Source organism: Poecilia mexicana, unplaced genomic scaffold (assembly GCF_051168715.1).
Source record: "Poecilia mexicana isolate PSO_F unplaced genomic scaffold, ASM5116871v1 scaffold_11, whole genome shotgun sequence".
Lineage (NCBI taxonomy): Eukaryota > Metazoa > Chordata > Actinopteri > Cyprinodontiformes > Poeciliidae > Poecilia > Poecilia mexicana.
In genome coordinates this window covers 17,710,999-17,737,903 of record NW_028263380.1, presented here as the reverse complement: position 1 = coordinate 17,737,903, position 26,905 = coordinate 17,710,999, and the positions used below count along the sequence as shown (strand labels likewise).

General features: G+C 39.3%; 3 protein-coding genes and 1 non-coding gene across 6 annotated transcripts in view; all 4 read left to right on the top strand.

Annotated features, from left to right (window-relative positions):
• The window catches only part of ash1l (ASH1 like histone lysine methyltransferase), a 35,181-nt gene extending 18,943 nt beyond the window's left edge, over positions 1–16,238 (top strand). For 2 of the 3 annotated variants that reach the window (XM_014987723.2, XM_014987724.2), the window contains exons 8-27: positions 29–102; positions 197–242; positions 608–716; positions 838–1,044; positions 1,144–1,284; positions 3,865–3,973; positions 4,388–4,537; positions 4,824–4,891; positions 5,223–5,389; positions 5,523–5,675; positions 6,597–6,651; positions 6,932–7,064; positions 8,333–8,602; positions 8,724–8,810; positions 8,916–9,006; positions 9,798–9,936; positions 10,023–10,195; positions 10,346–10,512; positions 12,091–12,571; positions 13,799–16,238. In XM_014987723.2, coding sequence (XP_014843209.2) covers positions 29–102; positions 197–242; positions 608–716; positions 838–1,044; positions 1,144–1,284; positions 3,865–3,973; positions 4,388–4,537; positions 4,824–4,891; positions 5,223–5,389; positions 5,523–5,675; positions 6,597–6,651; positions 6,932–7,064; positions 8,333–8,602; positions 8,724–8,810; positions 8,916–9,006; positions 9,798–9,936; positions 10,023–10,195; positions 10,346–10,512; positions 12,091–12,571; positions 13,799–13,890 — 2,912 coding nt within the window. In that variant the 3' untranslated portion in view covers positions 13,891–16,238. The remainder of the gene's footprint in view (positions 1–28; positions 103–196; positions 243–607; positions 717–837; positions 1,045–1,143; positions 1,285–3,864; positions 3,974–4,387; positions 4,538–4,823; positions 4,892–5,222; positions 5,390–5,522; positions 5,676–6,596; positions 6,652–6,931; positions 7,065–8,332; positions 8,603–8,723; positions 8,811–8,915; positions 9,007–9,797; positions 9,937–10,022; positions 10,196–10,345; positions 10,513–12,090; positions 12,572–13,798) is intronic. The other variant, XM_014987725.2, reaches the window with a different exon arrangement.
• Positions 16,239–16,356: 118 nt separating this feature from the next.
• lrrc71 (leucine rich repeat containing 71) lies at positions 16,357–23,612 on the top strand. The gene is made up of 17 exons (XM_014987726.2): positions 16,357–17,199; positions 17,871–17,921; positions 17,988–18,116; positions 18,411–18,518; positions 19,611–19,686; positions 19,773–19,844; positions 20,000–20,068; positions 20,170–20,329; positions 20,413–20,496; positions 20,638–20,709; positions 21,632–21,733; positions 21,816–21,867; positions 21,949–22,022; positions 22,111–22,137; positions 22,226–22,334; positions 22,577–22,671; positions 23,447–23,612. Exons 1-17 carry the CDS (start codon positions 17,133–17,135, stop codon positions 23,564–23,566), a joined length of 1,467 nt encoding a protein of 488 aa, XP_014843212.1. The 5' UTR covers positions 16,357–17,132; the 3' UTR covers positions 23,567–23,612.
• Positions 23,613–24,408: 796 nt separating this feature from the next.
• rps27.1 (ribosomal protein S27, isoform 1) lies at positions 24,409–26,500 on the top strand. The gene is made up of 4 exons (XM_014987733.2): positions 24,409–24,516; positions 25,132–25,240; positions 25,333–25,443; positions 26,247–26,500. The coding sequence occupies exons 1-4, from the start codon at positions 24,511–24,513 to the stop codon at positions 26,273–26,275; spliced, it is 255 nt and encodes an 84-aa protein (XP_014843219.1). The 5' UTR covers positions 24,409–24,510; the 3' UTR covers positions 26,276–26,500.
• On the top strand, positions 25,956–26,085 carry LOC148156445 (small nucleolar RNA SNORA35). Its single transcript, XR_015764721.1, has one exon. It is a non-coding gene; the product is annotated as a small nucleolar RNA SNORA35 (small nucleolar RNA).
• Positions 26,501–26,905: the final 405 nt, after the last annotated feature.

Genomic DNA, 26,905 nt, shown 5'->3' with positions numbered 1-26,905 from the left:
TTTCACGGCTTTTGTTTTTGTTTTACAGGGAAGTACCTGAGACAAAAGAGGATTGATTTCCAGTTGCCTTATGACATCTTATGGTTGTGGAAACATGATCAGGTGATACATCTTGTTAAGCAGGAAGTTTTTTAAGCTTTTTATTTTATATGCCATTTAATTAAAATGTCTGTTTTTTTTTTCGTTTACTTCTTAGCTTTACAAGAGACCCGATGTCCCTCTTTACAAAAAGATCAGATCAAGTGAGTAACTTTGCATTTGCTCTAATCAAAACTTCCTAGTGCGGTCTTTGAGTAGGCCACTGTTAATGTTTGCCAATGACAAATAAGTGTTTTTGTAGCAGTTGCTGCAAAAATTTGGACTAGTTTAGAAAAATACAGAATCTAAACTGTTTTTCAGGTCTAAATACGTGTAGAAAAGACAGTTCTGTCTGTTTCTCTATCTCCCTGATTAACTCTTTGTCTGATGTAAATTTCTGACAAGCATTTTGTTCTATATAAAATTAAAGTGAACAGTAAATAATCAGTGCTGGAAAACCCTTGAATTGTGACATGAAAACTGTGTTGGTGCCATTAAGACCTGTAACTGTCATGTTTATGTGTCACAGACGTGTATGTAGATGTGAAGCCTCTCTATGGGTACGAAATGACTACATGCAACTGCAGAGCTCCAGAGACTTCAACCGAAAAAGGATGCCTGGACGATTGCTTGAATAGGTACAGAAACTTTACGACAACGCCTGTTGAGTAATAGTTGGTCTACGAACAGAATTCCAAAAATATTACACATCGTGCCGCTAAAAAAAAAAAAAAAAAAATCTAATTCTGATTTTCCCAGGATGAGCTTTGCAGAGTGCTCCCCCAGTGCCTGTCCTTGCGGCGACCAGTGCGACAACCAGCACATCCAGAGACACGAGTGGGTCCAGTGTCTGGAGCGTTTCCGCGCCGAGGGAAAAGGTTGGGGAATCCGCACTAAGGAGCCCCTCCGAGCCGGTCAGTTCATCATCGAATACCTGGGGGAAGTGGTCAGCGAGCAGGAGTTCAGGTGAGACCGTCGGACCGTTTTCAGACGGCTTCTTTCATTCTAAAGGCGACACGAGTCCTGAGTTTGAAGCTATTCCGCTTCGTCTCTGGTGTGTTTTAGGAACCGAATGATGGAGCAATACCACAACGGCCACTACTGTTTGAACCTTGACAGCGGGATGGTGATTGACAGTTTCCATATGGGCAATGAGGCACGCTTCATAAACCACAGCTGTGAACCAAACTGCGAGATGCAGAAGTGGTGGGTGTCATGATAACTTGAAGCGGGTTCTTTCAAAGCCCTTCTCTGCTGTCCTGAAATAAATTTATCCAACACTTTTTTGGATGAGCTTCTGCTGCAAGGTGTTGGGAGCTGGTCGCTCACCCAAATCTGGTTAATCCTGCTTCCGTTACTTCTGTGCATCTTAAATATTCCATTTCGGTTAAGTTTAATATGCCTGAAGCTGCTCTAAATGGCCAGTCGAATTAAATTACAACGAATATTAAGCCATGGAGATCAAGGAAGATGTATGAGAGAAGCTGGAAGTTGTTACAGCTTTACAGTACAGTATTTGGTTTTCTAAGTGCTCACATCAGTCAGTAATTAGATTGGAAATTGCCCGTTTAGCTAAAAGCTACTTTATTTCTGGCAATTTAGGACAGATGTGCAGGTTTCTACGTTCTTTAGGAGACAAACTAAGGAGGAAATAGCTTAAATTGCTGGTATTTGATTCCTACACAAGTCTTGATTTAACTATTTTTGAAGGTAACATAGATGCCTGGTTGTTCTATAAAATCGTGCTATGAGAAAATACATAGTACCGCCCCTTTAAGAAATCTCACAAACAATTTCAGACAACTAGAGCCAATAGGTGAGAGATATGGAATAATGTAGGTTTGAAGCATTCAACAACAAGATTCCGACATGGAGTTCATCCATCATTTGTTATTTTGAGAAGAGCAGAAGTGCTGATGTTAAAGCTGCACTTTCACTTTTTTAAAGTCAGATCTCTGCATTTTAATGATGTCATCACTTACATTTACGAAGAGCTCAGAGGCAGATGCATCTTTGCAGGTTTGTGGTGGAAACGTTTTGTGAAATTTGCTCCCGAGCTTTTAAAATGGATCAAAAGTGTCTTTATGTCTGGAAAACATCTGGATTTTGACACGCAAAATGAACAACCTTAAGGTTTTCATTGCCCCTTTAACGTTGCTTTTATGCAGATGTTTCTGTCAGTATTTGACTATAGAATTTTTCTTTTTTTTAAAAAAAGCCAGAGGTGTAACCTAAAACATAGATAAGTTGCTTGAGTGCAAACATGGAAACGTTGATCTAGTTTGGGTAACTGAAAGTGCGTCTCGCAGGTGTGCCTCTTTGGAAATGAGAAGGCTCTACCTCGAAGCCGCAGCCCCGTAATTTTGTTTGCAGCGGTAATCTGATGAGGTCACCTTGCTTCTCGACACTACGCGGCCACATAAACAGTTTAAGGTCACTTTCTCCCTGTCGAAACAGTTCACCGCTCCTCCAAGAGCCTCTTCGTGTTGCATGTCAGAGGCTTGTCTGGACAAGCGCCTGATTCTCCACAAGTGAAACCGTCTGAAACATTTTGTCACCACCTTTTTCGCCCTCGGAGGATTTGGCCTTTGCCCTCAAACCGCGATGCCCTCTCATGACGTAGGACGCGAATCTGTGAGGACGAAATGTGGAGTTGAAATGTAAAAATCCTCTTCAAGGTTGGAGGATTTTCAGCACAAAGCCAGTCAAGTCGTTCATCTTGTCACAGAAGAGAGATTGTAAGCAAACCAGGCCTTAGATACAGCTTTGGTGCTTGAAGACAGTGTGCTGAAGCAGCTTTTTTCCGCCTGTTGACGGAATAAATTATTAGGCGCCTGGCAAACAGAATAATGTGCTTTGTTCTTTAAGGAATAGTAAAGCTGGGACACAGCTTTCGTTCGGACAGGAGAAAAACGGGAGTGAAAATATAAAGACCCCTCAGTGTCAGTGTAGCTGTCAGTATGACGTTTTTATTAAAGCTAAGACTGCTGGAGTAAGGATATGTAAATTTGTTTTCCATCAATCTTTGGTAGACTTTGATGTTCATCCTCCACAACTCAATAAAACCACAAAAAAAATGGAAGCAAAATAACCAGAGATTTTCGCTTTAAAATGTTCATATATTGTATTTTTGGCTTGATTACCATTTTTATCAAGTAACAGCGCTGTGTTTTTAAAGCAGCATTCTGTATTTAACAGCAGAATTACGTAGTTACAGAAGCTTTAAATTAAAAATTTTAGTTATAGATGCTCTGATCAGGCTGGTTTCCCGGCTGATGCCATTCATTTCTTTTTTTCTTGGAGGTCTGACCTGTCAGTTCAGATGTCGACCATATGCTTTTGTTTTTTTTAGTATTAAGTGGACTATATTATGCAAAAAAAAAAATATATATATATATATATATATATATATATATATATATATATATATATATATATATATATATATATATATTATTTTTATTAAGCTCCACATAGATCCATCAGTGCTCAAACTGTTGGTTAATGTATTTAAACTCTGAAAATGGTGGAAATTAGTAGTTTTTATATATTTGAATAATATAAAAAAAGGAAACTTTTTTCAGAGCTAGTCATATGAAAATTGGAGCATCTCTAATTTTAAAACTGAAACGCAAACATGCACAAACAGATCATATTTAAATGCATGCTTGTTTGATAATGCAACAAATACCTTTTTATAATGTTTCACAAAAAAGGGGGGCGGGGGGGGCAAATTTACAGGTTTTTATACATTTATGTAAGAAACCTCTTTGTCTCGTTTTGCAGGTCAGTGAACGGGGTTTACAGAATCGGTCTCTTTGCTCTGAAGGACATCCACAGCGGCACTGAACTCACCTACGACTACAACTTTCATTCCTTCAACACGGAGGAACAGGTGAAACATTGGCTAACATTTTCACCTCTATTTTTGTTTTCTGTAACAATTCTCATCTCATCAAAGGAGTTTGTAAATTATTAATAGTGACGAGGGAAGCAGGTCATACGAAACGGATTCAAGTTTAAGTTTAGCTCAGAAAACTGAGATAAGCTAAGTAGTGTTTATTTATCTCAGTGATCTGAGATTAAACTTGGTTTACCCTTCCAATAGAAAAGCACAAAAGAAATGCATAGAAACCAGTTACTTATGTCTGGTCAGTAGGTGCATTTGTTTGTCTTAAAATTTCCTTTCTAGTTTTAAAAATATATTTTTCTGCTCCTTCCTTCTTAGCGGAACCCATTTATCTGGATTTAATACTAATTATAACTTTCTTCCCACTTTGTTTCTCCTTTTTTTTTTTTCTCTCTGCAGCAAGTCTGCAAGTGCGGCTCGGAGAGCTGCCGGGGCATCATCGGAGGGAAGAGCCAGCGCATCAACGGCCTCCCGGGAAAAACCGGAGGCGCTCGGAGGCTGGGCCGACTCAAGGAGAAGAGGAAGTCAAAACACCAACTCAAAAAGAGAGTGAGTGGTCCAAGTAATGCTTTCGTCAAAGAAAAGTTCATCTGAGAACATTTTTTTGGATAGTTTATTTTCAGTGCTACCTGTGACCTCTTGTTATCCAAGTTAGGATTTGGGTGAAAACTGTGATCTTACTGGAGGCACAATTTCCTCTTCTTGGCTCACAGTTGATCTGTGTAGCTCACAATGTTTCTATAAAGTATCACAGAATTGCCTGAAAAGGGTTTTCTTCTTACTTCATTGGTTGTGTTTAAGGTATGGTCTTAAGTTTGGTTTTCTTTAACTTCAGGAGGAAGAGTCCAGTGACAGCAACAGGTTTTATCCACATCTCATGAAGCCCATGTCTAACAGAGAGAGGTACGAGTTTCCTTAGAGCCTAGTTTTAAATTCTGTGACTACAATATGTTATATTAGCAGATTTTTGTATTCAGCTTTTGTTGTAATAGAGATATCTACCATAAGCTGCATTTTACAAATGATCTCCACTTGCATTGATGGGGATTTTACTGTGGATAGTACTTTCTCTGTTATTACCGCCTTATTAAGCAGAGCAGTGTCTAAAAAGTATCATTTGACCCTTGATTAGTTAGATAAAATCATTATCAGTAATATGTTACCCTGTGGAGCTTCTGTTAGATAAAAGCTAAACTTTCATACTCACTGACTTCTTCTCTCCTACCATGATCAGAAACTTTGTGCTGAAGCACAGCGTGTTTCTCCTGCGAAACTGGGAGAAGATGAGAGAGAAACAGGAGCTTCAGAAGAGAGAGGGAGAAAGAGAGCGGGACCCCAGCAGCATCTCGATGTACGCTCGCTGGGGAGGAGTTATCCGAGACGATGGCAACATCAAGTCAGGTTAGTTAACAGGCAGGGAGTTCTGAAGTGAAAGCAACAATCCAAAAAACAAAAACGCTAAAGATTGGCATTGATTTTATTTTCCTGCTGCCTCACCTGAACTGTTTCTAATACGCATCGGTTCTTTTTCTAGATGTGTTCCTGACCCAGTTCTCAGCTCTGCAGACGTCGCGGTCGGTTCGGACTCGGAGACTCGCTGCCGCTGAAGAAAACACAGAAGTGACACGCACCGCGCGTCTGGCGCACATCTTCAAAGAGATCTGTGACATGATCACCAGCTACAAAGGTCAGCGGAGGGAAACGCCATGATTTATTCTGCTTTTTCACCAACACACAGGCCACTGGCATGTTGTACCAAATCATCTACCTAATGCAGATTTAAAATGCTTAATTTAACTCAAGTATGAGATGTTGACCTCAAACTTGAGTTTGTGGGGATACAAAAATTTGAAGCTCATTACTGACTCTGTTTTTGACATTGAGGGGAAATTAAAACTTTTTTTTTATTTTTATGAAGAGCAGAATAACAAAATCAAAAACCAGTAGGACTATTTTTATTGTCATTTTGGGTAGCACTTCCTGCCGGAAGTGTTCATGTTCTCGGTGGAAGTTTGAACCTTTGATAAATCTTTGCCGGTTTCTTAACAGCGTAAACAAGAATCGATGTAAACTTTCCAGATGTGCAGCAGTCCAGTTAAACCTGTGTGCTTCTATGGATCATATTTTCTTTACTGATCAAACTGAGTCAACAGGGAAGTTTATGAGGTGTAAAATGTGCGGGACGTGTGATGTTCTCCTGTTAGCTCTGGCTACCAGCTGCAGAAGTGAGAAGTAACGAGGCTATCAGCTAGTTGGTAATAATTAACCCGGTAAAGTTAAGTTATGTAGTCCAGCATGTATCGGGAACTATGTTGACCTTTTCAAATTCCTCATAAACAACATTGTTGATGTCTTGGACACAGTTTGTGTGCTGTTGCACAGATTGCATTCGAGCTAATGGACTCCCTTTAGAGGGGGAATTTGGGAAGATAAAGGCAGCTTGTTTTTTCTTTTTTTTTTAATCAAATTTGTCACCATAAATGTCTGTAACAGTTGTGGAAAATCCACTTCAGCGTCTGTACAAATGTTGGAGAAATGTTTTCATTTTTTTAATCCCGTAATGGTTCAAATGAAGCCGTTAATAAAATGATTTCCTTGCCATTTGCAGACTCATCGGGACAAATCCTTGCTGCTCCGCTGGTGAACCTGCCATCCAGGAAGAGGTGAAACTCTGTTTTCCTGTCAGCACTGTTACTTCTGTGTTTGTGTACAGCGCCCACACAGTGTAACAGTTTTATCTTTCGCCACGCATTTGAGCCGTGAAAGCGTGTGTGTCCAGTATTGATGGCTATCAGCTGGTGTCAAAACAGAAGCAGCACTTGCAGTAAAGCTGCTCTGGTGGCTCAGCGAGTGTCGGCACGGATTCATACGCTTGTTTTTGTTGTAATCAGAGGCGAGGACTTTTAACTGGGGACTAATGCCTTTGTGCCGGTGTGCCAACAGGAACAGCCAGTACTATGAGAAGGTGTCCGACCCTCTGGACCTGAGTACCATAGAGAAGCAAATCCTCACCGGCCATTATAAGACGGTGGAAGCATTCGACACAGACATGCTCAAAGTGTTTCGCAACGCTGAGGTAAGCTGGTTTGCCTCCATTGCCGAGTCTCGGCTTTTTCCCACTTCAGTCTTTAATGCTGTGGTGGCAAAAATAATCACATTAGGCGGCACAGTTTTCATTATAAGTAAAGTGTTTGTTGCATTTTGCTTGACTTAAGTTTGCACAAATGAGTCTGTAAGGCTTAATTAAAAAAATCTGAATCGATGCATTAGAGCTCAGAGAAAACCTGGAGTCAGTCTCAGCACCAGGTTAAATATTTTGCATGAAATGAAGGATAAGTTTGTGCATTTAGTCTTGATGAGGCACTGAAAAAGAGGAGAGTTCAGCTTAACTCACTCCTATCTCGCTGGATTAGAAATCAAAATGATTGTTCAGCTCCACCCAGCCCTTTGTAATCAGCCAGTAGTTTTTTATTTCCTACCTTTCTCGTTCACACGGCACTTGAACTGGATTTTTACTTCTTGCTTTCTGATATTCAAGTCCAATCTGCAGGCCCCTTTGACTTCTTTCTCTGTAGCTGAACTGTTTAAATAAGGGCCACTTGAAAGCTCTTGAGGTCGATTAGTCTTTGAGTCAGAGGAGTTTGAAGTGGGTGTATAAATTAGCATCACCTCTTCTTGTCGAGGGTTTATTTTATTTTATTTTATTTTTTTTTGTGGAGTGAATTTTCTTTACACTTTGTGCTGAGGGGAGCTTTTGGCCTTTTATGTGAAAATTCACATAGTTTGGAATAAATTTGCCCTTTTCTGTTATCTTAGTCCTGCAGGTCATTCATGACGGATCTGGAAGCAAAACAAATGAAAGGCTTTACTAAATACTGAATGGAAGAGGATTAAAAAAATCTATTAAAATTCGTTTTTTTCCCTCAGAATTTAAATTCTGTGCCAAACTCAAAATCCAAATAAATAACTACATATTCTTAGATGCATGTCAATTGTGTTGTTGGTATATGAAAAGAATCACATAGCTGTTTGGTAAAGGATCTGTAAACCTGGACTTTATCCACACTGATGGAAGCCTGTCCCAAATTCATTTCGTAGATTTGAGTTTTAAGACTGATGATTAACAATTTAAACGATTCTGATTCAGAGAATAAAAAGTCAGAATTCTGAGATTAAAGTCTGATTTATTGTATTTTTTCCTCTGGCCCCAATCCTCCTCTGTACATGGCTGCTAGAGTTAATATATACGTGTTTTTGTTGTTGTTGTTGTTGTTGTTGTTTCTTGTAATTACATTTCCTTTTACTAATATGGAAAGCACCGGGTGTTTTTTTTCCTCTCTGCAGAAGTATTATGGCAGGAAGTCGTCGGTGGGCCGGGACGTGTGCCGGCTGAGGAAGGCTTACTACAGCGCCCGGAACGAAGCCGCCGTCCAGATCGACGAGATCGTGGGCGAGACCGCCAGCGAGGCCGACAGCTCGGACTCGCTGGAGCGCGACCACGTTCACCACCACGGAGGCGGGTCGGGGTCGCACGACAAGGACGACGACGTCATCCGTTGCATCTGCGGGATGTACAAAGATGAAGGAGTGATGATCCAATGTGAAAAGTGCATGGTTAGTACATGAAAAGCAGCTGGAAGAGAAAGTTGAGATCAAATGTGATTGTTTGAATCAGCAGCAGCTGGCCGCTAAGATGCTTCAGACTGTTTTTTTTTGTTTTGTTTTGTAATGAAAGGTGTGGCAGCATTGTGACTGCATGCGTCTGGAGACCGAAGTGGAGCACTACCTGTGTGAGCAGTGTGACCCTCGACCTGTAGACAGGGTATGTCTCTCTCTGTTACAGATTCGTTTATTTCATATCTCCTTTTTTTTTTTGTGCCGGTTATATTGCTTCCTTCTCACTCTGCATGTGTTGTCGTGACAACAGGAGGTTCCCATGATCCCCCAGCCCAGCTACGCTCAGGCTGGCTCCATCTACTACATATGTCTCCTTAGAGATGACCTGCTGTTACACCAAGGTATGGAAACAGAAGAACCAGCAACCCAGAGCTCATTCTGTTTATGGCTCATCTCTGTAAATAATATGCTTAAAACATTTTACACATTTGAAGTTCAAACCAGGGTTAAGTTATGAAGCAATTTCCCAAGCTTTCATGAAGCAGCAAATGTAAAAATTTTGCTTTTATGAGACTTACTTTTGACCCTAGACACGTCCTGAAAGATGAACCCTCTCTTTGTACTAATCTTATCAATCCAATATTCTTGCATGTTGTGTTTGGTTGGCATTTGGACCACAGGATAGTGAGTCATTTTGCGGCTTTTACATCATCGATGTGAGACTTGTGTCATAATTCTGCATCAGGAAAAGCCAGACGCTGTAAATCTGGATGCAAACAATGGCTGAGAATTATAGTTATGAAATCATGAAAGAAATGAAGCACATCACAGTCCCATCACTGCTGGCTCTGAATACACATCCAAACAGGCTTCCATACAGAAACTGTAGTCAATACTCCACAAAAGGTCATTGCTAATTCTTGTCCTTTTTTTTTTTTTCTATTCGCTTCCTTCGTGTTGTTATGAGACATAAACGTCTCCATCCGTTAGAGCTTCTGTAAACTATGCGCTGCTGTGTGACGTCAACATTCTTCTGTGCGTTCGGGACGTAAACCGTTCACACAGAAATCTCATCGTGGTTGTGCTTTAATTAGCAGTATGAACAACCACGCAAAAAAAAAAAAAAGAATGAACTTGAGCATGAAAACTGCCAGTGCTTTTGTTTGTAATGCGATGCGTTTGTTGCGAGCAGGTGACTGTGTGTACCTGATGAGAGACAGCCGGCGCAGCCCTGAAGGCCAACCCGTCCGGCAGTCTTACCGTCTCCTGTCCCACATCAACCGGGAGAAACTCGACATCTTCCGGATCGAGAAGCTGTGGAAGAACGAAAAGTAAGTTCACATCCGTAACGAGGCGATGTTCCGTGAAATGCATGAAACTGATTATATTGCTCTGTCTATCCACACAAACTCCGAAGGGGCGAGCGCTTTGCTTTTGGTCATCACTACTTCCGTCCCCATGAGACGCACCATTCCCCGTCGCGGCGTTTCTACCAGAACGAGCTGTTCCGCATGCCGCTGTACGAGATCATCCCCCTGGAGGCGGTGGTGGCCACGTGCTGCGTCCTCGATCTTTACACCTACTGCAAAGGTAAAGGGAAAACACAAATTTAGACGACCAAGCCACAGAGATAAGTACATGTTTTTTTTTCTCCTCCTAAACGTGTCATTAGGAAGCAGGATCGAGCTGGGGTCAGATTTTCCCCTAATCATAGAAATTATGCACTCGTTCCTCCCACAGGCAGGCCAAAAGGCGTGAAGGAGCACGACGTGTACATCTGCGATTATCGCCTGGACAAATCGGCCCACCTGTTCTACAAGATCCATCGGAACCGCTACCCCGTCTGCACCAAGCCGTACGCCTTCAACCACTTCCCCAAGCGGCTCACGCCCAAAAGAGACTTCTCGGTGAGACTCGGGACGTTTTGTTGCCTTTTTTTTTTTTTTCTGGGATCTGCTTCCATTTTAAAAACGGTGACAAAGTGCTCTCATTATTTACGTGGCCTGCAGCAAACGCCTCGCTTAGTGTTTGGGCTAACCAGAAACAAATGAGGCAAACCGCATTGTTTTTATTGCAACCTGAGGGGAAACCGCAGTGAGATACACGTTTCATTGCTGTTTGCTTGTTAAAGCAACAGAGGATGCAAAGCTGGAGGCAATTTAAATAACAAGCAGGAGGTTTCTGTTACAAAGATGGTGTAATTTGTAACGTAATTGTATGGACATAGTGTCTTTGTCGGGAAATTTAAACTGGTCTGTTGGTTACGGTTTGTACGAGTGCTTCAAGTCCTGGAAAATACTTCTGCTTAGTATTTCCAAGCTTTGGAAAGTGCTTGATTTTCATGTGAAGTCCTTGAAAGTGCTTCATTTTCAAACTGCACATTTTTTAAGCCTAAATTTGGAAAACTTTATTTACAGTTGAATCCAGATATTTTTATATGCATCTTTTTTTTCCTCACTGTCTGAAGTTAAATCAGACTAAGCTTCTCTTGTTTTAGGTCAGTTAGAATTGCCAAATGAGTCAATGACTTGATGATCATTTCATATTTTATGCTTTAACGAAAAATATTAAAATTGGTCCTTTTTTTAGTATTTTGTAATCAGGTCAGTCAAGTGTAAAGTTATGTGTCAGAAAAAAATGAAACACATAAAATGTTGCTATATTTTAGTTTAATTTGTTCATGCTGTAGAATGTAGAATACTATCACAAAAGATACAATAATCTCACGATACGATACACGATATTCTGCTCACGATACGATATATATTGTGAGATTTAGCAAACGATATAATTTTGCGATTTTCTGAAAGATTTTAGAGGGACAGAGTGATTTTGGTGGCATTTTGTGACTGTTATAGAGTTGGATTGAATTAATTTAACTGAAAACAGATTAAAAGCACCAACTACACAATACCTGGCTCTGGTTGGACATGGACACAGACTTAAAGTCGACAGCTGGACAAAATGAATCAAAGAAGTGGTGAGAAAAAACATGTTTAATTGAAACAGTACACACTGTAGCTTACATGCATTTGTAAAGTAAATAAAGTGCACCAAGTACCCTGCTCTGAATAGTTTGATACCTTTTAACCTTGACACTTAACATCTGAAGGAATCACTCTAAGCCTGATGACCTAATCACTCTCCTGGTGAAGCAAGCAGTGAGTGAGCAAGGTGACAGTTGGATGTTACGATACTCGCAGATGAATATCGATTTTTTTCTAGGAAAGAAAATATCGATATATATCGCGATATCGATATTATTACACAGCCCTATTAACAACAGTAATAAGGTATATGTAATAGTGAATTAAAATGGTCATTTTTTTAGTTCATTTGTATTGTTTTTATCTCCAAAGTTTGGTGCTGGAAAAATTTTAAGATTTACCTTGAAAAGTGCTTGAATTTTGCTGTGGGAGAAATGTACGAACACTGATTAGTTTTTCATCTGTGTGAATATTGTTTTGACGTTTATGTCCCTCCAGCCTCATTATGTTCCTGACAACTATAAGAGGAACGGAGGCCGGTCTGCCTGGAAAAGCGAACGATCCAAAGAAGCGGCTGGCTGCGAGGACGACGGCTCCTCCTGCGACCGCGGCGACGACTTCCCCCACGGGGCGGAGGACGGACGGTCGCTGGAGGACGACGTGGACATGGCGCCGGAGGAACCTGAACACCTTCCAGCCAAACAGAGACAAAAGGAAAGAGCGAGACCAGGAGACGACGAGGAGGACGAGGAGGAGGAGGAAGGGCTGGAGGCCGGGGTGCGGAAAGAGATCGGGGAGGGTTCTGAAGACCGGATAGGGGAGATGCTCGAACTCCCTTTGTCTTCGGCCTCCTCGCCTCTCCACCACCCGGCGCTGAGCCGGAGGGAGGCTCAAAGGGAACGGCTCAACAAGATCCTGCTGGACCTGCTGCACAGGGCGCCCAGCAAGAACGGTGAGGGACCGGGAGCAAAGCAGGGGGGTAGGTCAACAGATGCATGGCTGCTCGCTCATGCATTCACACACTGATGAGAAGTTACTCCTGCACTTCTTCAGATGCACTCTTTGATTCTCCTTCACGTTTATCATATTCTAAGAGAATTTAACCAACATTTTCAGTTCCTATTTGTTGATCATTTATTTAATAAATACACACATGAGCTCAACAACATATATATTTATTGTTTTTTAATGTTATTGATGTTATTCAACCATTGGATTAGTATAAAGTGCTAATCAGTTTCCAGGCATTTCATGAACACCTGATCACTCATTTAAAGTAGAAACATTTCTTTAGAAGCGTAAACTGCAGATGCTGACATTACCGTTGGGGACGTCTGTGTTTGCTGCTACATGTTTAGCATCGAGATGCTATTTTAGGTTTGATTAGCTTCAGTGATATGCTAACTCTTTCTTGCACAGCTTGCACACAATACTCTTTTCCAGCGTCTTATCAGATTGTTTTTTGAAGCATAAATTAATCCCCAGCAGCTTCGTCGTCCATCGACGTCGTTTGAACCTCCTTTCTCTGTGTTTCCAGCTGGAAGTCGACCAGCTTTGCACAGTTTTTTCTCATTTGGAAAAAAAAAAAAAAAAGCTGAAGCTCAGTCAGATTGTAGGGAGACATGAATTTCTCCATTACATTTAGATCTTTGTCTTCCTTACACTTAAATATGATTTGATCTTAAAGATTTCAGTGTAGAATTGTTGTGTTTCTGGAATGTGAACTTAAGCCAGGTTTTCTTGCCCTTTATTTTTCTCCCATTTATCCTGCTGAAAAAAAAAACAATTCCCACAGCATGCTGCCTCCAGCACCGTGTTTTACTGTGGATATGGTATGTTCAGAGTGATGTTACTTGTCAGACATGCCACTTTGGACTTTTTCCACAGCTCTGATTATTTGTTTACATTTCAAAAGTTGACACAATTTCTTGCCAGGTTGTTTTATGAAAAACTGAGCCAATTTACTCGGGTTTTTAGCTGCATTGCTGAACTCTTATATAAAAGGGCCTAAAGGCTAAATTATGACAATAACTAACTGTAAAATAGATTTGAACCAAGTCTGGAACTGCTTGGGTAGTGAAGGTGGCTGTAAATCATAGGTATGTCAATTTCTCCCTCAATTACAACAGAATATGAGCATTTCTTTATTTTAATTTTTTTTTTTTCTAAAAAGCTTCTAAATTTTCCTCTTTCTCCTCCCCTCTAGCTATTGATGTCACCTATCTCCTCGAGGAAGGAGCAGGACGGCGGTTACGGCGAAGGACGCTCGGATTTGCAGATTTTGTCGTCAGAAAGTAACGGTTTTGACGTGCCTGTCGAACGCACGCCCCCTTTCGCTGCTGCGAAAAGACGCCAGGAGGCGAAGGGAAATTGAGCATCGTTGCCTATCCTACCTTTATGGATCACAGAGCATCCAACGGCGTCGCATCTTCAGAGTTGACCTCTTCCAAGACAGTGACCTCAGCTCTGAGACGGTGGAAGAGGTGCAGAAGTTCTGACTCGAAGGAAGTTCCACCTTAAAGTGGAGAAAACCGGCCCGGTCTTCTTATTTAAGTATATCATGCAAAACTTATTTTTTATTTTATTTTTTTTAAATTGAACATAGGAAAAATAACCCATGCACTTAAATGCATCGAACATTAGAAATCATGGGTTGATGAATATTGCTTGCCGGCATTGGAAAACAAAACGGTCGGTACTGAACAGGGACGGACAGAGGGACGGGAGATGTTTTGTCGTTCACTTCCTCACGAGTCCTGAATTATTGTTCTTCATCATGAGATCTCGCTGCAATGATGAAAACGTAAAAGATGAGAGAGGGAACTGGCTTATAGGAGAAAATGTAAAGCTGAGCGGTGTGCTCTGATGCTGCGCTTTAGAGAGAGAGAACAAGGGTGGAGAACTGCACTTTTGGTACCTTGGATATTGTGAAGCTCTGTGCAATGCATCCGCCATGAAAATACACTAACACTCTCTCAGTATTGTCTGCAGCCTGACAAAAGCAAGTTTAAAAACATAAATTTCTTTTTCTTCCTGTTTTTATTTTATTTTTCCCTCAAAGTAGCTCATTTAGAAGCAGAAGAGACCTGTGGCGTGGCTTTGGAATCGAGTTTGAGCTTCTGTCAAAAGTGTCTTATTATTTTTAACTCAGCCGCGAGGCAGTCGGCTTCGCCGCGTCCCCTGTGTTTCTTTTATTTTTTAAGAAGCAAAACGATTCACCAGCTTAAATCGGGCAGCGACGGGAGGAGGGAGGGCGCCGGCTTTAACTAACGCCTTACACAGCCGCCACCGTCTCCCACTGCCTTGTGTGCAAGGGTGTGTGTGCGTGTGTGTGTGTGTTTGTCTGCCAGATTTTGTGAAAATATACCTTTTTAAAAAAAAACGTGAAAAAAATTAAGGGCTCGATGGCAATTAACAGTTTTAAGAAAACAATACTTAACATGAAATGTATCGTGACGGTCATATTTTCTTATATTCTGTGAGACGGGCGGGGCAGTGGATACTATATATGTGGAGCAAGGAATGACTTGCAACTTTTTTTTTTTTTTTTTTTTGTCTTTGGACTGATTGCCATGGAGAATGTTTGTTTAAAAAAAAGAAAAAAAGAAGACGACGTATTTGATGTGATTTCCTTTTTCCCTGCGATGTCCCGGTGCGGCAAGCTGAAAGAAATGATGAGAACAGGAAGGAGGAAGAGAACAGGAAGCTGTACAGTGCCAAGTTGTGTAAATATACACTCTTTACATTAAGAAGTGTCTCCAAAAGCAATATCTTGAAAATGGATTTTGGTTATTATTGTACTGTACAGGACTCAGCCCTAAATGTATTATTATTATTATTATTATATTATTATTATTATTATAATTTCTTCGGTATGTATTACTATAATGAAGACACTTAAGCTCTGAGGAACATGTTTTTTTGTAATGTCCAGAAATTCTCACCATAACAGTCCTGATGACATGAAATTTAAGCTGAGTTGTTAGTTTGTTTTTATTTTTTGCCTATAAATTAAGTCCACCTGTAAAGTGCATGAGCAAGAATGTCAGAAGGCGTTGGGATGCGACAGTGACTCTGCAACGACACCTTTCGTCACTGAATTTTGTTAATAATATAACTTTTTTAAGGAGGAATCTTCTCCTTGTTTTTTTGCTGCAAAGTGTTGAACACTAAAAAAACAAACCAACATAAAAATGTTAAGATATTTTTAAACGCTGACAGGAAAACAAAAAGTAAAGCTGTCAGAAACGATATCATGCTATTATAAATATATATAAATATATATAAATATATTTTTTGTTTTTCTTTCAAATAGGAAAACGGTTCCGTTTTGTGATAGCGGTCATTGTATGATGCTTGTACTTGTATTTGTGTGTTTTGTGTGATCCGTTTAGTTATTTTTAGACAATCACAAAATAAGATGCAAGCATTGTAAATGGCAGACTGACGGACATTTTGTGATGTGTACAGTTTGTCAAAACAACAACAAAAAAAAGAGAAAAAACTTCTTCCACTCGTTCAAAGTTTGTAATTACGATTCTTAAGTCATGAAAAAAATGCTGTTGGTTTTTACTTTTTCGTTTTATATTTGTTTTTTTTTGTTTTTTTGTTTTTCTAATAAAAAGCACTACATTATTGTGAATACATATGGTGTCTAATGTTGTGGTTCTCAACCAGAAAAAGGTGAAGCAAGGATGAGACTCTTTGCAGACTGGAAAAACCGTCTGAATTACGATGTGGGGAAAAAAGTGATCTGCAGAATATTTAAACTTTGACAGCTGTAAAATATCTGCCACAAATTAAGGAGGATGTTTTGTATTTATGATTTAAAAAAGGTGAGTAAACGACTGAGAACCTTGGATATACTTGACTTGTTACAGGATAAATGCATAGAAACCCTGGAAAGAATATATTTATTTATTGGCTCCTTGTCCTCTCTCAACATGTCCTGGTGTACAAAATGCTAGCTCAAATTTAAGAGCTTAAGTGTTGAAGACCAGAACTGTTACAATTCAATACATCAATAAAGTTTTAAATAAATATTTTTTTAAATAAACTTGAAAAGGCATATGATAAATAAATGCATGTGATAAGTATAGTCTGTAAATGAGTAATTATATTTAAAAGGTTTGTAAAATAGTTCATTAAAATTAAGAGCAAGTTCATTTTATAAAATGCTACATTTATTTTGTGATATGCTGTAGAACAAAAAATATAAAATTAACTACTGTAACATTTCTATGTAGTTTAGTGAAACTGAAATATTATAGAATTATTTATTACAATATTATTGAAATAACTTAACCTTACACAACAAGAAGCTAATTGTCATTTCGTTAAAAAATCGCAAGAAAGAGGAAAAATTAACACAAAGGTAAAAATCGCAAATTCAGCAAATGTAAGTCTCGCGATAGGAACTGGGAGCCTGGACTCCGAGCCTGGTTGCCCTGGTAACGGGGCGACTTCCAGGTTTAACTCGGTTTTTTTGGTAAATTTAACGGTTTCACACAGATAGTTCGGGTCAGTTCAACAAGTCAATAATGTCCAGGAAAAAACAGCCGAAGGATAAAGTAGTCCAAGATGTCGAGGAAACGCCGAAAGTCACAGGTTGGCTAAATAATGTCTGAGTGATTTAATCATTACTCGACAAGCTAACATTATGCTATTACAACTGTCTCTTAAAAAGTTTAAATAATCTGTATGCAGTGTAAGCAAATGGCCTATCTTTATCACGTGTTGCGGTAGTGATTTACAGCTCTAACTCTTTAGTCGTGTAAATATAATATATCTGATCCTCTTCCTTTAAGGTAGCTGTGTCTTATTAAAATCTATGTTTCCAGCACATTTTAGTTCAAAACAATAAATCTAAAATTAGATCTATGCTAATTTATTTAAATTTAAAGTAATAAAGCAGTTCATGCCTAATTTCCTTTTTGGATTGATAAAGTACTATTGGATTAAATTAAACTGAATTTTATTTAATATGCAAAGCAAAAATAAATTACTTAATATGTGCTTCTTTGATGTCATTGAAAAGTGTCACTGCTCAGTCATTTAGATAACTAATTAAAAGTTTAAACTGCATTCTCTTCACACACAAAAAATATTCTAGTGGAATTATAAGCAGCAAAAATATCAATATTAATCTCAAATCCTTTCCTATTTTCTGTGATCTAGGAAAAAAAATCTGGTTTAGTGTTTTCCTTTTCCTTTCTTTCTGTTTTTTTTTTCTTTCTTTGTTTTGCAAACTAGACCAAAAATCCTCTGTTGTTCCGCAGATACAAAAAGTCACCAGCAACATCCTGAGCCAATACCAGTGCAGACCTTTGGTAAGCCATGATGTTCTCATTCTGAAGGCTGTTCAGTCACTGACTAATAATTACCCCGTCCTACAGATGATTATCACTGCACAGGAAATGTGGAGGTTGACTTCCCTATGCTTTGTTCCCTTCTGAACATGAAGCCAGTCCCACCAGTAATACGTCAAATCCCACCCGCTATTGACTCTGAAGTCGCATTTAAAGGTAAGAAAGTACTGAGCTGCTTCTGTTCTGGACAGAAAAAACACCAAAGTGTTATTATTCCTCAGATGTTTCCACATTTTGCCAGTGTGGTTTATTGGGAACTTTTATTTAAAACCATCGGTTTCCTTCCCCCTTACTATCAAGCTCTACTTAGCACTGATCTACACCATGTAAGCCCAATAAAAACTAAATTCAGAATATAGATATCACTAACTGTGCTGGATGTGTGCGCATGTAGTGGAATGCCATCTTTAAGCTGCTGCTTTCTGATGATCAACATAATTTCACCTACAGAAGATGAGGATTTAAAGGGGTCTGGTGTGCCTCTCAGGGGTACGCCATGTTTATGCATTGAGCTGGAAAATGACGACCCCAATTGTACCAGGAAGATGAAGATTTCAGGTGAGAATTAAACATTCAAGGGAACTCAGGATCATACACCTACTTTAAGCACTTACTAATTGCATGAGTTTATTTATCTTGTTTGTTTAAGTTTTCTGATTAATTATGGAGATAAAAATGCTTAAATAGACTTCTAATTTAATTTAAGTTTATGTAATTTGCTGAAGCTTTGACATTATACCCTACTTCCATTCACTGTGGCTCTAAGTGAACAACTCTTATTATGTTTGATAAATTATATTAAACCAAGATAACTATGAGTGACCTCTCAATGTGTATATTGTGTCTTACAGCCACATTGTCTTGCAGTAGATTATAAATGACATACAAATAACTTTATGCCACCAGTCCTCAATGTGATCACAAAGCATCCCTGGTGCAGAGTTTCACTTATTTGTAGGATTAGCAAAAGTTATTCAAGCTAAAATGACTAGACATGCTTTTATTATGTTATTGAATTAATAGCACAGTATGCAGTATTATACGTTAGGGTGTTCCTGACCTGAAAAGCATCACTGTAGCATAACTGAAGTGATTTCTTCTGTTTTTAAAAGTAAAAAAATAAAGACAACATATACTATATTTTGTAAGTAGAAAGATCAACTGGCTAAAATGAAAAGGATGAAGATGTTTTTCATGCTGTTTAAGCTGTTTTGTCAATTTAATAGCACAAGCTTTATTGTAGAACACTGAGATATCAACTGAAAGTTGTGTGATTAAAAAAGGTGGAAGATTTTTTTTTGTTAGAAATAAAAAGTCCATAATCAATTTGTTGAGAAATCACACTTTGTTGGAATGACTGCTGCAAGTTTTTAGAGGTGTGTCTCTTCTACAGACCGTCCATTTTCCATTCGAACGTGAAGAAAACGTCTTGTTATAGGGGAAATAATCTGCCAGCAGAACGAGTACGTTTTACCAGTACTCAAGAATTCCTCACTTAAAACATGCAGAGAAGTTACTTTTGAGTTGGTTTTGCTTTATTTCAAGAGTAGCGAGAAACTGAGACGAATACTTGGTGAGATTTTGTGTTTTTTGCAGCGTGGGTCCTGCAGACCTGCAGTAACTATTGTCCCATTCGTCCTGAATGTGCAGGATGGAAGATGAACTATAAGATCTTCAAAGCAGTTCTGAAGATGCTCTCGTCCATGCCCACCCTGCAGTGTCTTCAGTGAGTAATGAGCAGGTGCAGCGGGGAGCCGAGCCCCTGCCGTCTGCTTGTCGTTTGTTAGCGTAACGCTGTCCACTGTGCCGCAGCTTCTGGCAGGCCGCTCTGTCAGACCCAATGGTAATCTCCCTCGCAAACACGTCTCTGGGCTCCAACCTCAGGTGAGAGCGTTCGGTGGCACCGAAACTGTGCGACGTTGTTTTAATTTGCAGCTCCCCGGGAGACAAGTCAGAAAATACTTGTGGATTTGCAAGTGAATTTGCTCTGAAATATGCAGGATTAACTGATCCAGCTTGTTAACTCTGCCTTGTGGTAGAGCTGTGACACTGGAGGGTAATCCGCTTCTACAGAATAGCTTCTACCTTCTGCTCTCTGAAGACAGCAAGTGAGTCTCACACACACACACACACACACAAGATCCAGCCACTAACAACCCGCGCTTTTGCATAAATGCGTCCAAATTCACGTCACGTCTCTTTGGTCAAGCCTCACCCACTTGTCACTGCGGAACAATCAGATCGGGGAGGAAGGGGCCCGTCTGATCGGTTCGGCTCTCTCCACCTGTAAATCTGCTAACAAGAACCTCCTGTCACTCAACCTGGCGTTCAACAATATTGGGGATGCAGGTGCCGCGCATATTGCACAGGTATAATCCAGAGCTGATCCACGTTCCCCCCGGATGTTCCCATCAGAGCTGCTGATATGTTTTCCACTCCTTTTCCCTCCCAGGGCCTGAGGCTGAATAATACTTTAGTCATTCTGTCGCTGGCCAACAATAAAATCGGAGACGCAGGAGCTGCCCATCTGGCTATGGTATCTGTTTACCTTAAAGACTTTAACTGCCAGATAATGCATTTAAACTTGCAGTTAAGACGTCCTTAATCATATTCGGCTTACTGGATTAGATATTACACGATTTAATAACCCTCCAGCGCTAAGCATTTCCATTTTTAGACATTCGGGGAGTTAACTCTACTACATGAGGAGATTGTGGAAAGGAGGAGGATGATGCTGCACAAACTACAGGTTGGAAGTTTTGACAGCTACACTAACACACACGGCTACATTTCGTAAGACCTTAAGCAGCCTAATCCAATCTTTTATTTCTCAGCTTATGACATTTTTTTTTAGGATTTTTAAACATCTGAATTAATTGTGATCAGAAGTACTGTTTAAAAAGTTTTTATTTCTAAAATATTCAGGCTTTTTACGATTGAAGCACACACATTGTTCCTCACTGAATAACTCATGTTTCATCGCAGCTGCAAAGTTTAATTTATTTTCATTTCATGATAGAGCAACAGAAAAACATCTGAAAAGTGTGTTCTGCATTTTTATTCATCTCCTTTACTCGGTACTTTGCTGAGCCACATTTTCTACAATTACAGCTTTGGATATTTTCACCAGTTTTCCACATCTAAAAAATGAGATATTTACTCATTCCTTTTTGCCTGGTTGCACACACAGCATCTTTAAATGTCAATGTTCATGTCAGACACAGATTTTTACTGATTTACTTTGACTAGACAGTCAATATGCTCTTATAAAATCATGTTTTTCATTAACTCAACTCAATGAGTGCAAAGCACTCTATTTATTCCACAAAGAATTATGTTTTCAACTATGATTATTTTGAAAAAGGTACTTTTAACTTGACAAACAAGCCTTATCTGAATGCAGATTGTAGCTTACTAAATTTGACTCTTAATTGCACTTGAAATATAACAGCTTAACAAATATCACACCAAAGCAGTGCATTGTGAAAGCTGCATTCAATCTATTGTGTCTCAACACCTGGCCTTGCTTTAATCTTCTCCATATCTTCACCTCTGACCTTTCCGCTGGGCTCCTCATGCTTACGTGATGCCGTTTGGTCTCTAATGTTCTCTGACCAACCTCTGAGGAACTAATGTCGTGTTGATTCTCTGCTTTTTGGCATTTCTTGCAGTCTTCTCTCAGGGCGGACCTGGAGCAAACAGCTGGCGGCCATCTTTCTGCCATCCACAGCGCTTCAGGCAAAGGGGAGGCCAAGAGCTCAAACAAAAAAAAGGCAATATATATAAATATTATAAGACTGAAAGCAAATGTTCACGTAGCCATCATAACTTAAAATCATCTAATATATTAATCAGAATAAACCTGCAAAAAAAGATGAAAAAACAGCCGACAGCAAAGTCAAGAAGGGTAATCGTCACTGACACATTTCACCAGTTCCTCAGCTACACCGTCTGGTTTCTCGTAGCCGTCTTTTCAAATTTTCCCCAGGCCCAGAAGGAAAGAGACCCCAAAGCAGAAATACAAAGTCTGGAGGCAAAGAGAAGCTGTCGTCTCCTCACGAGGTGCTTGAAACGCTTCACCACATCTGAACGTATTCAGACAATTTACAAGTTGTTTTTCTCCTACACCGTTGTCTCTTTTTCCTTGCAGGATAAATCAAGTTGCAACCTGATTGAGGTTTGGCTGGCAGCTGCAATATCTCCATACAGCAACACGTTGGCAAATGGACCCGAGTTGAATTTGCTGTCTTTGTCTGCACAATCAGGGAGAAGGTCTGGAGACAGGAAACCCCCTGCTGGTGCAGTCTGTGCATCGCAGGGACGGCGTGCTCTACATGCCTGGGAACACAACGCTCACCTCGCTCAATCTAGCAGGTCAGGTACAAAAATGTTCACATCCCAACGCATATATATTAACATTTGCAGACAGGACAGTTTTACTCTGATTATCTGAATGTTTTTTTATGTAGATGTTTTTTAAGCTCCTACTCTGTGTTTAATATGCATTTTGCAAAATTAGATTTCTATGTATAGTAATTTATTCGCTGAAGGAAGTTTTGAGCCTCTACTTTTCTAAGGATTTGTGATGCCTTACAAATTTATATTTGTTTGTGTAGGGAACAAAATTACAGAGAAGTCCCTGCCTCTGTTCCTGGCATCTCTGGAAAGGCAGGAGGAGGTGGGAGGAAACTTGCAGCGTCTCATTCTGCAGGTTTGTTTAACATCTTAAATTGGTTATTTTCAATGTGGGTAATTGTCTCTTTCTGCTCAGTTTTTTAAGTTGTACACATTTGTTTTTGTTTATCTTTGCTCTTCAAGTCACTTGGAATAATATTACATAGCATACAAGTAAATTAAACTGCATTTTAATTATTTTTTTATGATATGTCCATATTTCATGAAAGCACAATAGTTAAATAAACTTTTTCCAAAATAGTTTGCATCCTGCGGTTGTAAAATCAAGGTACAAAATAGGAGACAAAATGACCGAGGTCCAACATCTGCTCTTATTTTTGTCTTTTTTTTTTTTTTTGAGTGTTTCTCAGTAAAATTCCTGAATAATTTGTTTCACCTCCATTTGCAATTTTAGGATATTATTTACTAAAATATATGTTTAACCACATCAGATAGTATGTACTGGAAAGCCAAGCAATTTAGTTTAATTACCTTAATATTTAATATTTTAGTTTCAGGTATTTACATTTTTTAAAATGAATTAACTAGTAATGTTTTGTCACTTAACCTCTTCAATTTGAATCATATTTCTGCCTGAAGGTCTTCCTGCTTTTGGTACCACATCCATTTTAATTGCTATATATTCCTCTGAATTAATATTGCGGTGGATTGTTTTGGTTGTCTCAGACTTTTCAGCTGCAGCGTCCTACTTAATTCTGACAACTTATCTTTATTTTAGCAACCAACATTCACATCTGACACCTAATGAATATGTATTTGTTACGGTTTTGATGTCTTTCTCTCATGCACAGAGAAACCTCTTCCCTGCGGACGCTGAGTGTTACATAAAGATAAAAGAAATGAAGGCCCTGGCAGATCGTCTGGTCGAACAGAACCCTGTACCGACGGAAGAGGAGGCGAAGGAAACATAGTGCTCAGCAACTCCGATAAAGGAATAAATGTTACAGTACTACTTTTCTACGAGTTTCTTTTTGCAATGCAAAAGACGAGGAAGAAATATTAAACATTTTACTCTGGGAAAGGTCTTTGAGCAGCAACTTTGAATTATTTAGAACAATTCAAAATCACTAGAATTGAAAATGGTCAGTAGTGAAATTTTCCTTGTAGTCAGGTGAAAAAACACACATTCTCTGGGATAATATCAGTACAGAAATCAATTAGAAAATGATCAGACAAAAATGACAATCACATTTTAAATTTATCTAAGCAATAGTTTGAGTAATAGAGTTTTTCACAACTCAAATACAAGTACAAATACTGCATGAATTACACTAGAGTTCTTTGATAAAAGTCCATTCATTCATTCAGACTGCTCAAAGTCCAAATCTAAATCTAACTGAGATTATTTTGCAAGACTTGAAGTATTTATACATTCTCTATCCAATTTGAAATAACCTTTAATATTTGAGTAAACATTCAAGTATTATTGTAACTAAAATTAAACTGTTATTTTATACATAGGGAAAACAATGTATTTTTTATTGCTTTTGGATGAATTAATGGACTTATAACGAGATCTAAAAGAAAGAATAAAACAACGCAACACAAATGATCGATTTGTGTTGCAGATATGCAGTTTTTTTTTTATTTAATCAATAAAAAACTGCATATCTAGATCCAACGAATTGCAAGTTTAAATAACCACTAAAAGCTTCTTCAGAATCGTCATTGTACTTACAAAATGTTCAGTAAATAACAATTCAACAGCTGTTAAAAGATGTTTTTGACCTTACCAATATGGCCTCCATGTTGCTACAATGTCGTCACGTCCGGGCTGTGCTCAGGAGAACCACCAATATGAACCTCTCGCTTCCGGTGATTCCTCCTTTTCGGCAGCGGCTATTTACTCGCCAACATGCCAGTGAGTATCAGAAGGCGGATGAAATCCGTCATTTATGCTTCAAATCGATTATTAGAGACATAGTACAGGGCTGAACAGTTTCAGAAGAAATTACTGCTTCGATTCGTGCCACTTTGAGTCGGTTTAATCCGGGCGAAGATGCTGGTTTTTAATCATTTTTCAGACCATCTCGAGCGCGTTGTGAGACAAGATGGCTGCGCGCACACCGCAAACATGGAGCCAGTTTATCAGAGAAGCTGAATAGAGACACCGGATGATAATTATCGTAGTTTAACCTCGATAATAAGGTTTAGAGTTACCTAAACACCCGTTTGTAGTTATGTAAACATTGTTTTGTAATAAATACGCAGAGTGTTATCTAATGTAGGAAAGGTAGGCCAAGACGTGGGCCCGAGCGGGCCAACGCAGCGATGCTAAAGCTGAGCCAGACGTGTGTCGGCCTCATTTTTAGCCAAATAATTAAGTCAATATGCAATGCGTCACAAGTTTTTGTAAACTTAAATCTTTACAAAAACTATTATTGATTTTTGAGTCCTTGCTTTACATTTTTTGTCTCGCTTTATGTCGCTGATCACGTTTAGTGACGTCTATTTCATTTCCTCCTTTGTAATTTAGCTCGCAAAAGACTTGTTGCACCCATCCCCTGAGGAGGAGAAGAGGAGGCACAAGAAGAAGCGTCTCGTCCAGAGTCCCAACTCTTACTTTATGGATGTCAAATGTCCAGGTATGTTCGTTTTTGCACATCTTTTTGTAGATGCAAGTAAATCAATCAGGATCAGGATTGTAAAACTCGAATTTATTTGTTTTTTTCTGCAGGATGCTACAAGATCACGACGGTGTTCAGCCATGCTCAGACAGTGGTGCTGTGTGTGGGCTGTTCAACAGTCCTGTGTCAGCCAACTGGAGGCAAAGCGCGTCTCACAGAGGGTCAGTATCTGCACACAAACACCAGTTAAAAATGTGGCATGTACATTTCAAACTGTTTCTTGTTTTTACATTAATTAAAAGGGGCAGGATTGGAGCTGGCATTGAAATATTTATGTTGCAGTTGAGTTCTTAAACTAGATATTTCTAGATAAACTATATACCATTTGTAAACTCAAGTCTTTCTGCACATTTTGGTAAAGCTTGGACTTTGATTAAAACATTTTTCAGATGTTTAAGCTTGAGAAAACATAATCATATATATATATATATATTTCCCATATTTGACGCCCTTCCCCATAGCTTAAAAATCATATGTAGACAGACCTCTGGTTTTCCATCTGTTTGCAAAGCCCCCATATTTTAAATTATAAAAACTTCAAAAGTATCTGGTTTAAATTCCTAATAAATCTAAATAAAGACCGAGATATTATTATAGTAAATTATTTTTACATTTTTGTGTAAATTTCAGTTACTATGAAGAGTTTGCCAAGGATTATTTGCCACAGTTTTCCCCGCACTGCTAAGTGACTGGACTTCCTCCATCGTGGTTTTCCAATCTCATTCCAGTGCCAGATTAACCTCAGTTTGCAGAAGGGTTGAGCTCCAACCATGGCTTCCCCCTTTCGAAGGCTGAGGACAAACCAAATGTAACTTTGTAGACTCTGAAATATTCCAGTAAAACCAGGACAGATCCTGATCCGCAGCTCTACGCCACACAATAGCCGTGCCCAGTCGGCAATATTTCTGCTCGGTGAGGCTCCTCTTTTGTCAGCGTTGGGCTAACGTGTCGTTTCCTCCGGCAGGGTGCTCATTCAGGAGGAAGCAGCACTAACTGTTCTCCCTGAAGCTGGAGGGGAGAGGAGGGGATGGACCGGTTGATATCAGCGTCTCCTGCCTCCGGGACGACTGCGACGGCGGAACCTGTGGTCCCGACTTGAAACAAGAAGAAGGAAGAAGACAGGGGACGCGTTTCCACTGTTCATGTTGACCAATTGGTTGTTGCTGTAACTCCACCCTCCAACCCCGTCTCTCTTAATAAAATGTTGTTTTGGCTAAAGCAAGGAATCCCTGTGTGCTTCTTACTGCATTTCCACTTAGTTTATTGATTCATATCCTGTAAAATGAATCTCTGCCTTTGGTAAAGTTAATTTGTGTAACACTTTATTTGAAGGGATGTAAATAAGACTGACATGATGCTGTAATGAACACAAATGTTTGACAGTAATTGTCATTTGGTAATTAATGACACTTTTAACATAAAGTTGCCTTGTAAGTGTCATTAACCTACTGAATGATAAACATTCATGGTTATGACACGTCATGTCAGTTTTATGAACGGGCCTTAAAATAAAGTATTTTCTAAACTGGGTCTAAGTTAGCATCACTACTAACTCCATAAAGTGACATTAGTATTGACTACATAGTGTCACAAGTTCAGCTTTACTGAAAATTTGGCAAAAGA

What these genes read in the sequence shown, in the direction of transcription:
- lrrc71 (XM_014987726.2), top strand. Translation starts at nt 17,133, where the DNA reads ATGTCCAGGAAAAAACAGCCGAAGGATAAAGTAGTCCAAGATGTCGAG. An exon ending in CAGGAAGATGAAGATTTCAG is followed by an intron (nt 18,519 to 19,610) that starts GTGAGAATTAAA and finishes CTGAATGTGCAG; the next exon opens with GATGGAAGATGAACTATAAG. An exon ending in CTGCTCTCTGAAGACAGCAA is followed by an intron (nt 20,069 to 20,169) that starts GTGAGTCTCACA and finishes TCTTTGGTCAAG; the next exon opens with CCTCACCCACTTGTCACTGC.
- rps27.1 (XM_014987733.2), top strand. An exon ending in TATGGATGTCAAATGTCCAG is followed by an intron (nt 25,241 to 25,332) that starts GTATGTTCGTTT and finishes TTTTTTCTGCAG; the next exon opens with GATGCTACAAGATCACGACG. An exon ending in CAAAGCGCGTCTCACAGAGG is followed by an intron (nt 25,444 to 26,246) that starts GTCAGTATCTGC and finishes TTCCTCCGGCAG; the next exon opens with GGTGCTCATTCAGGAGGAAG.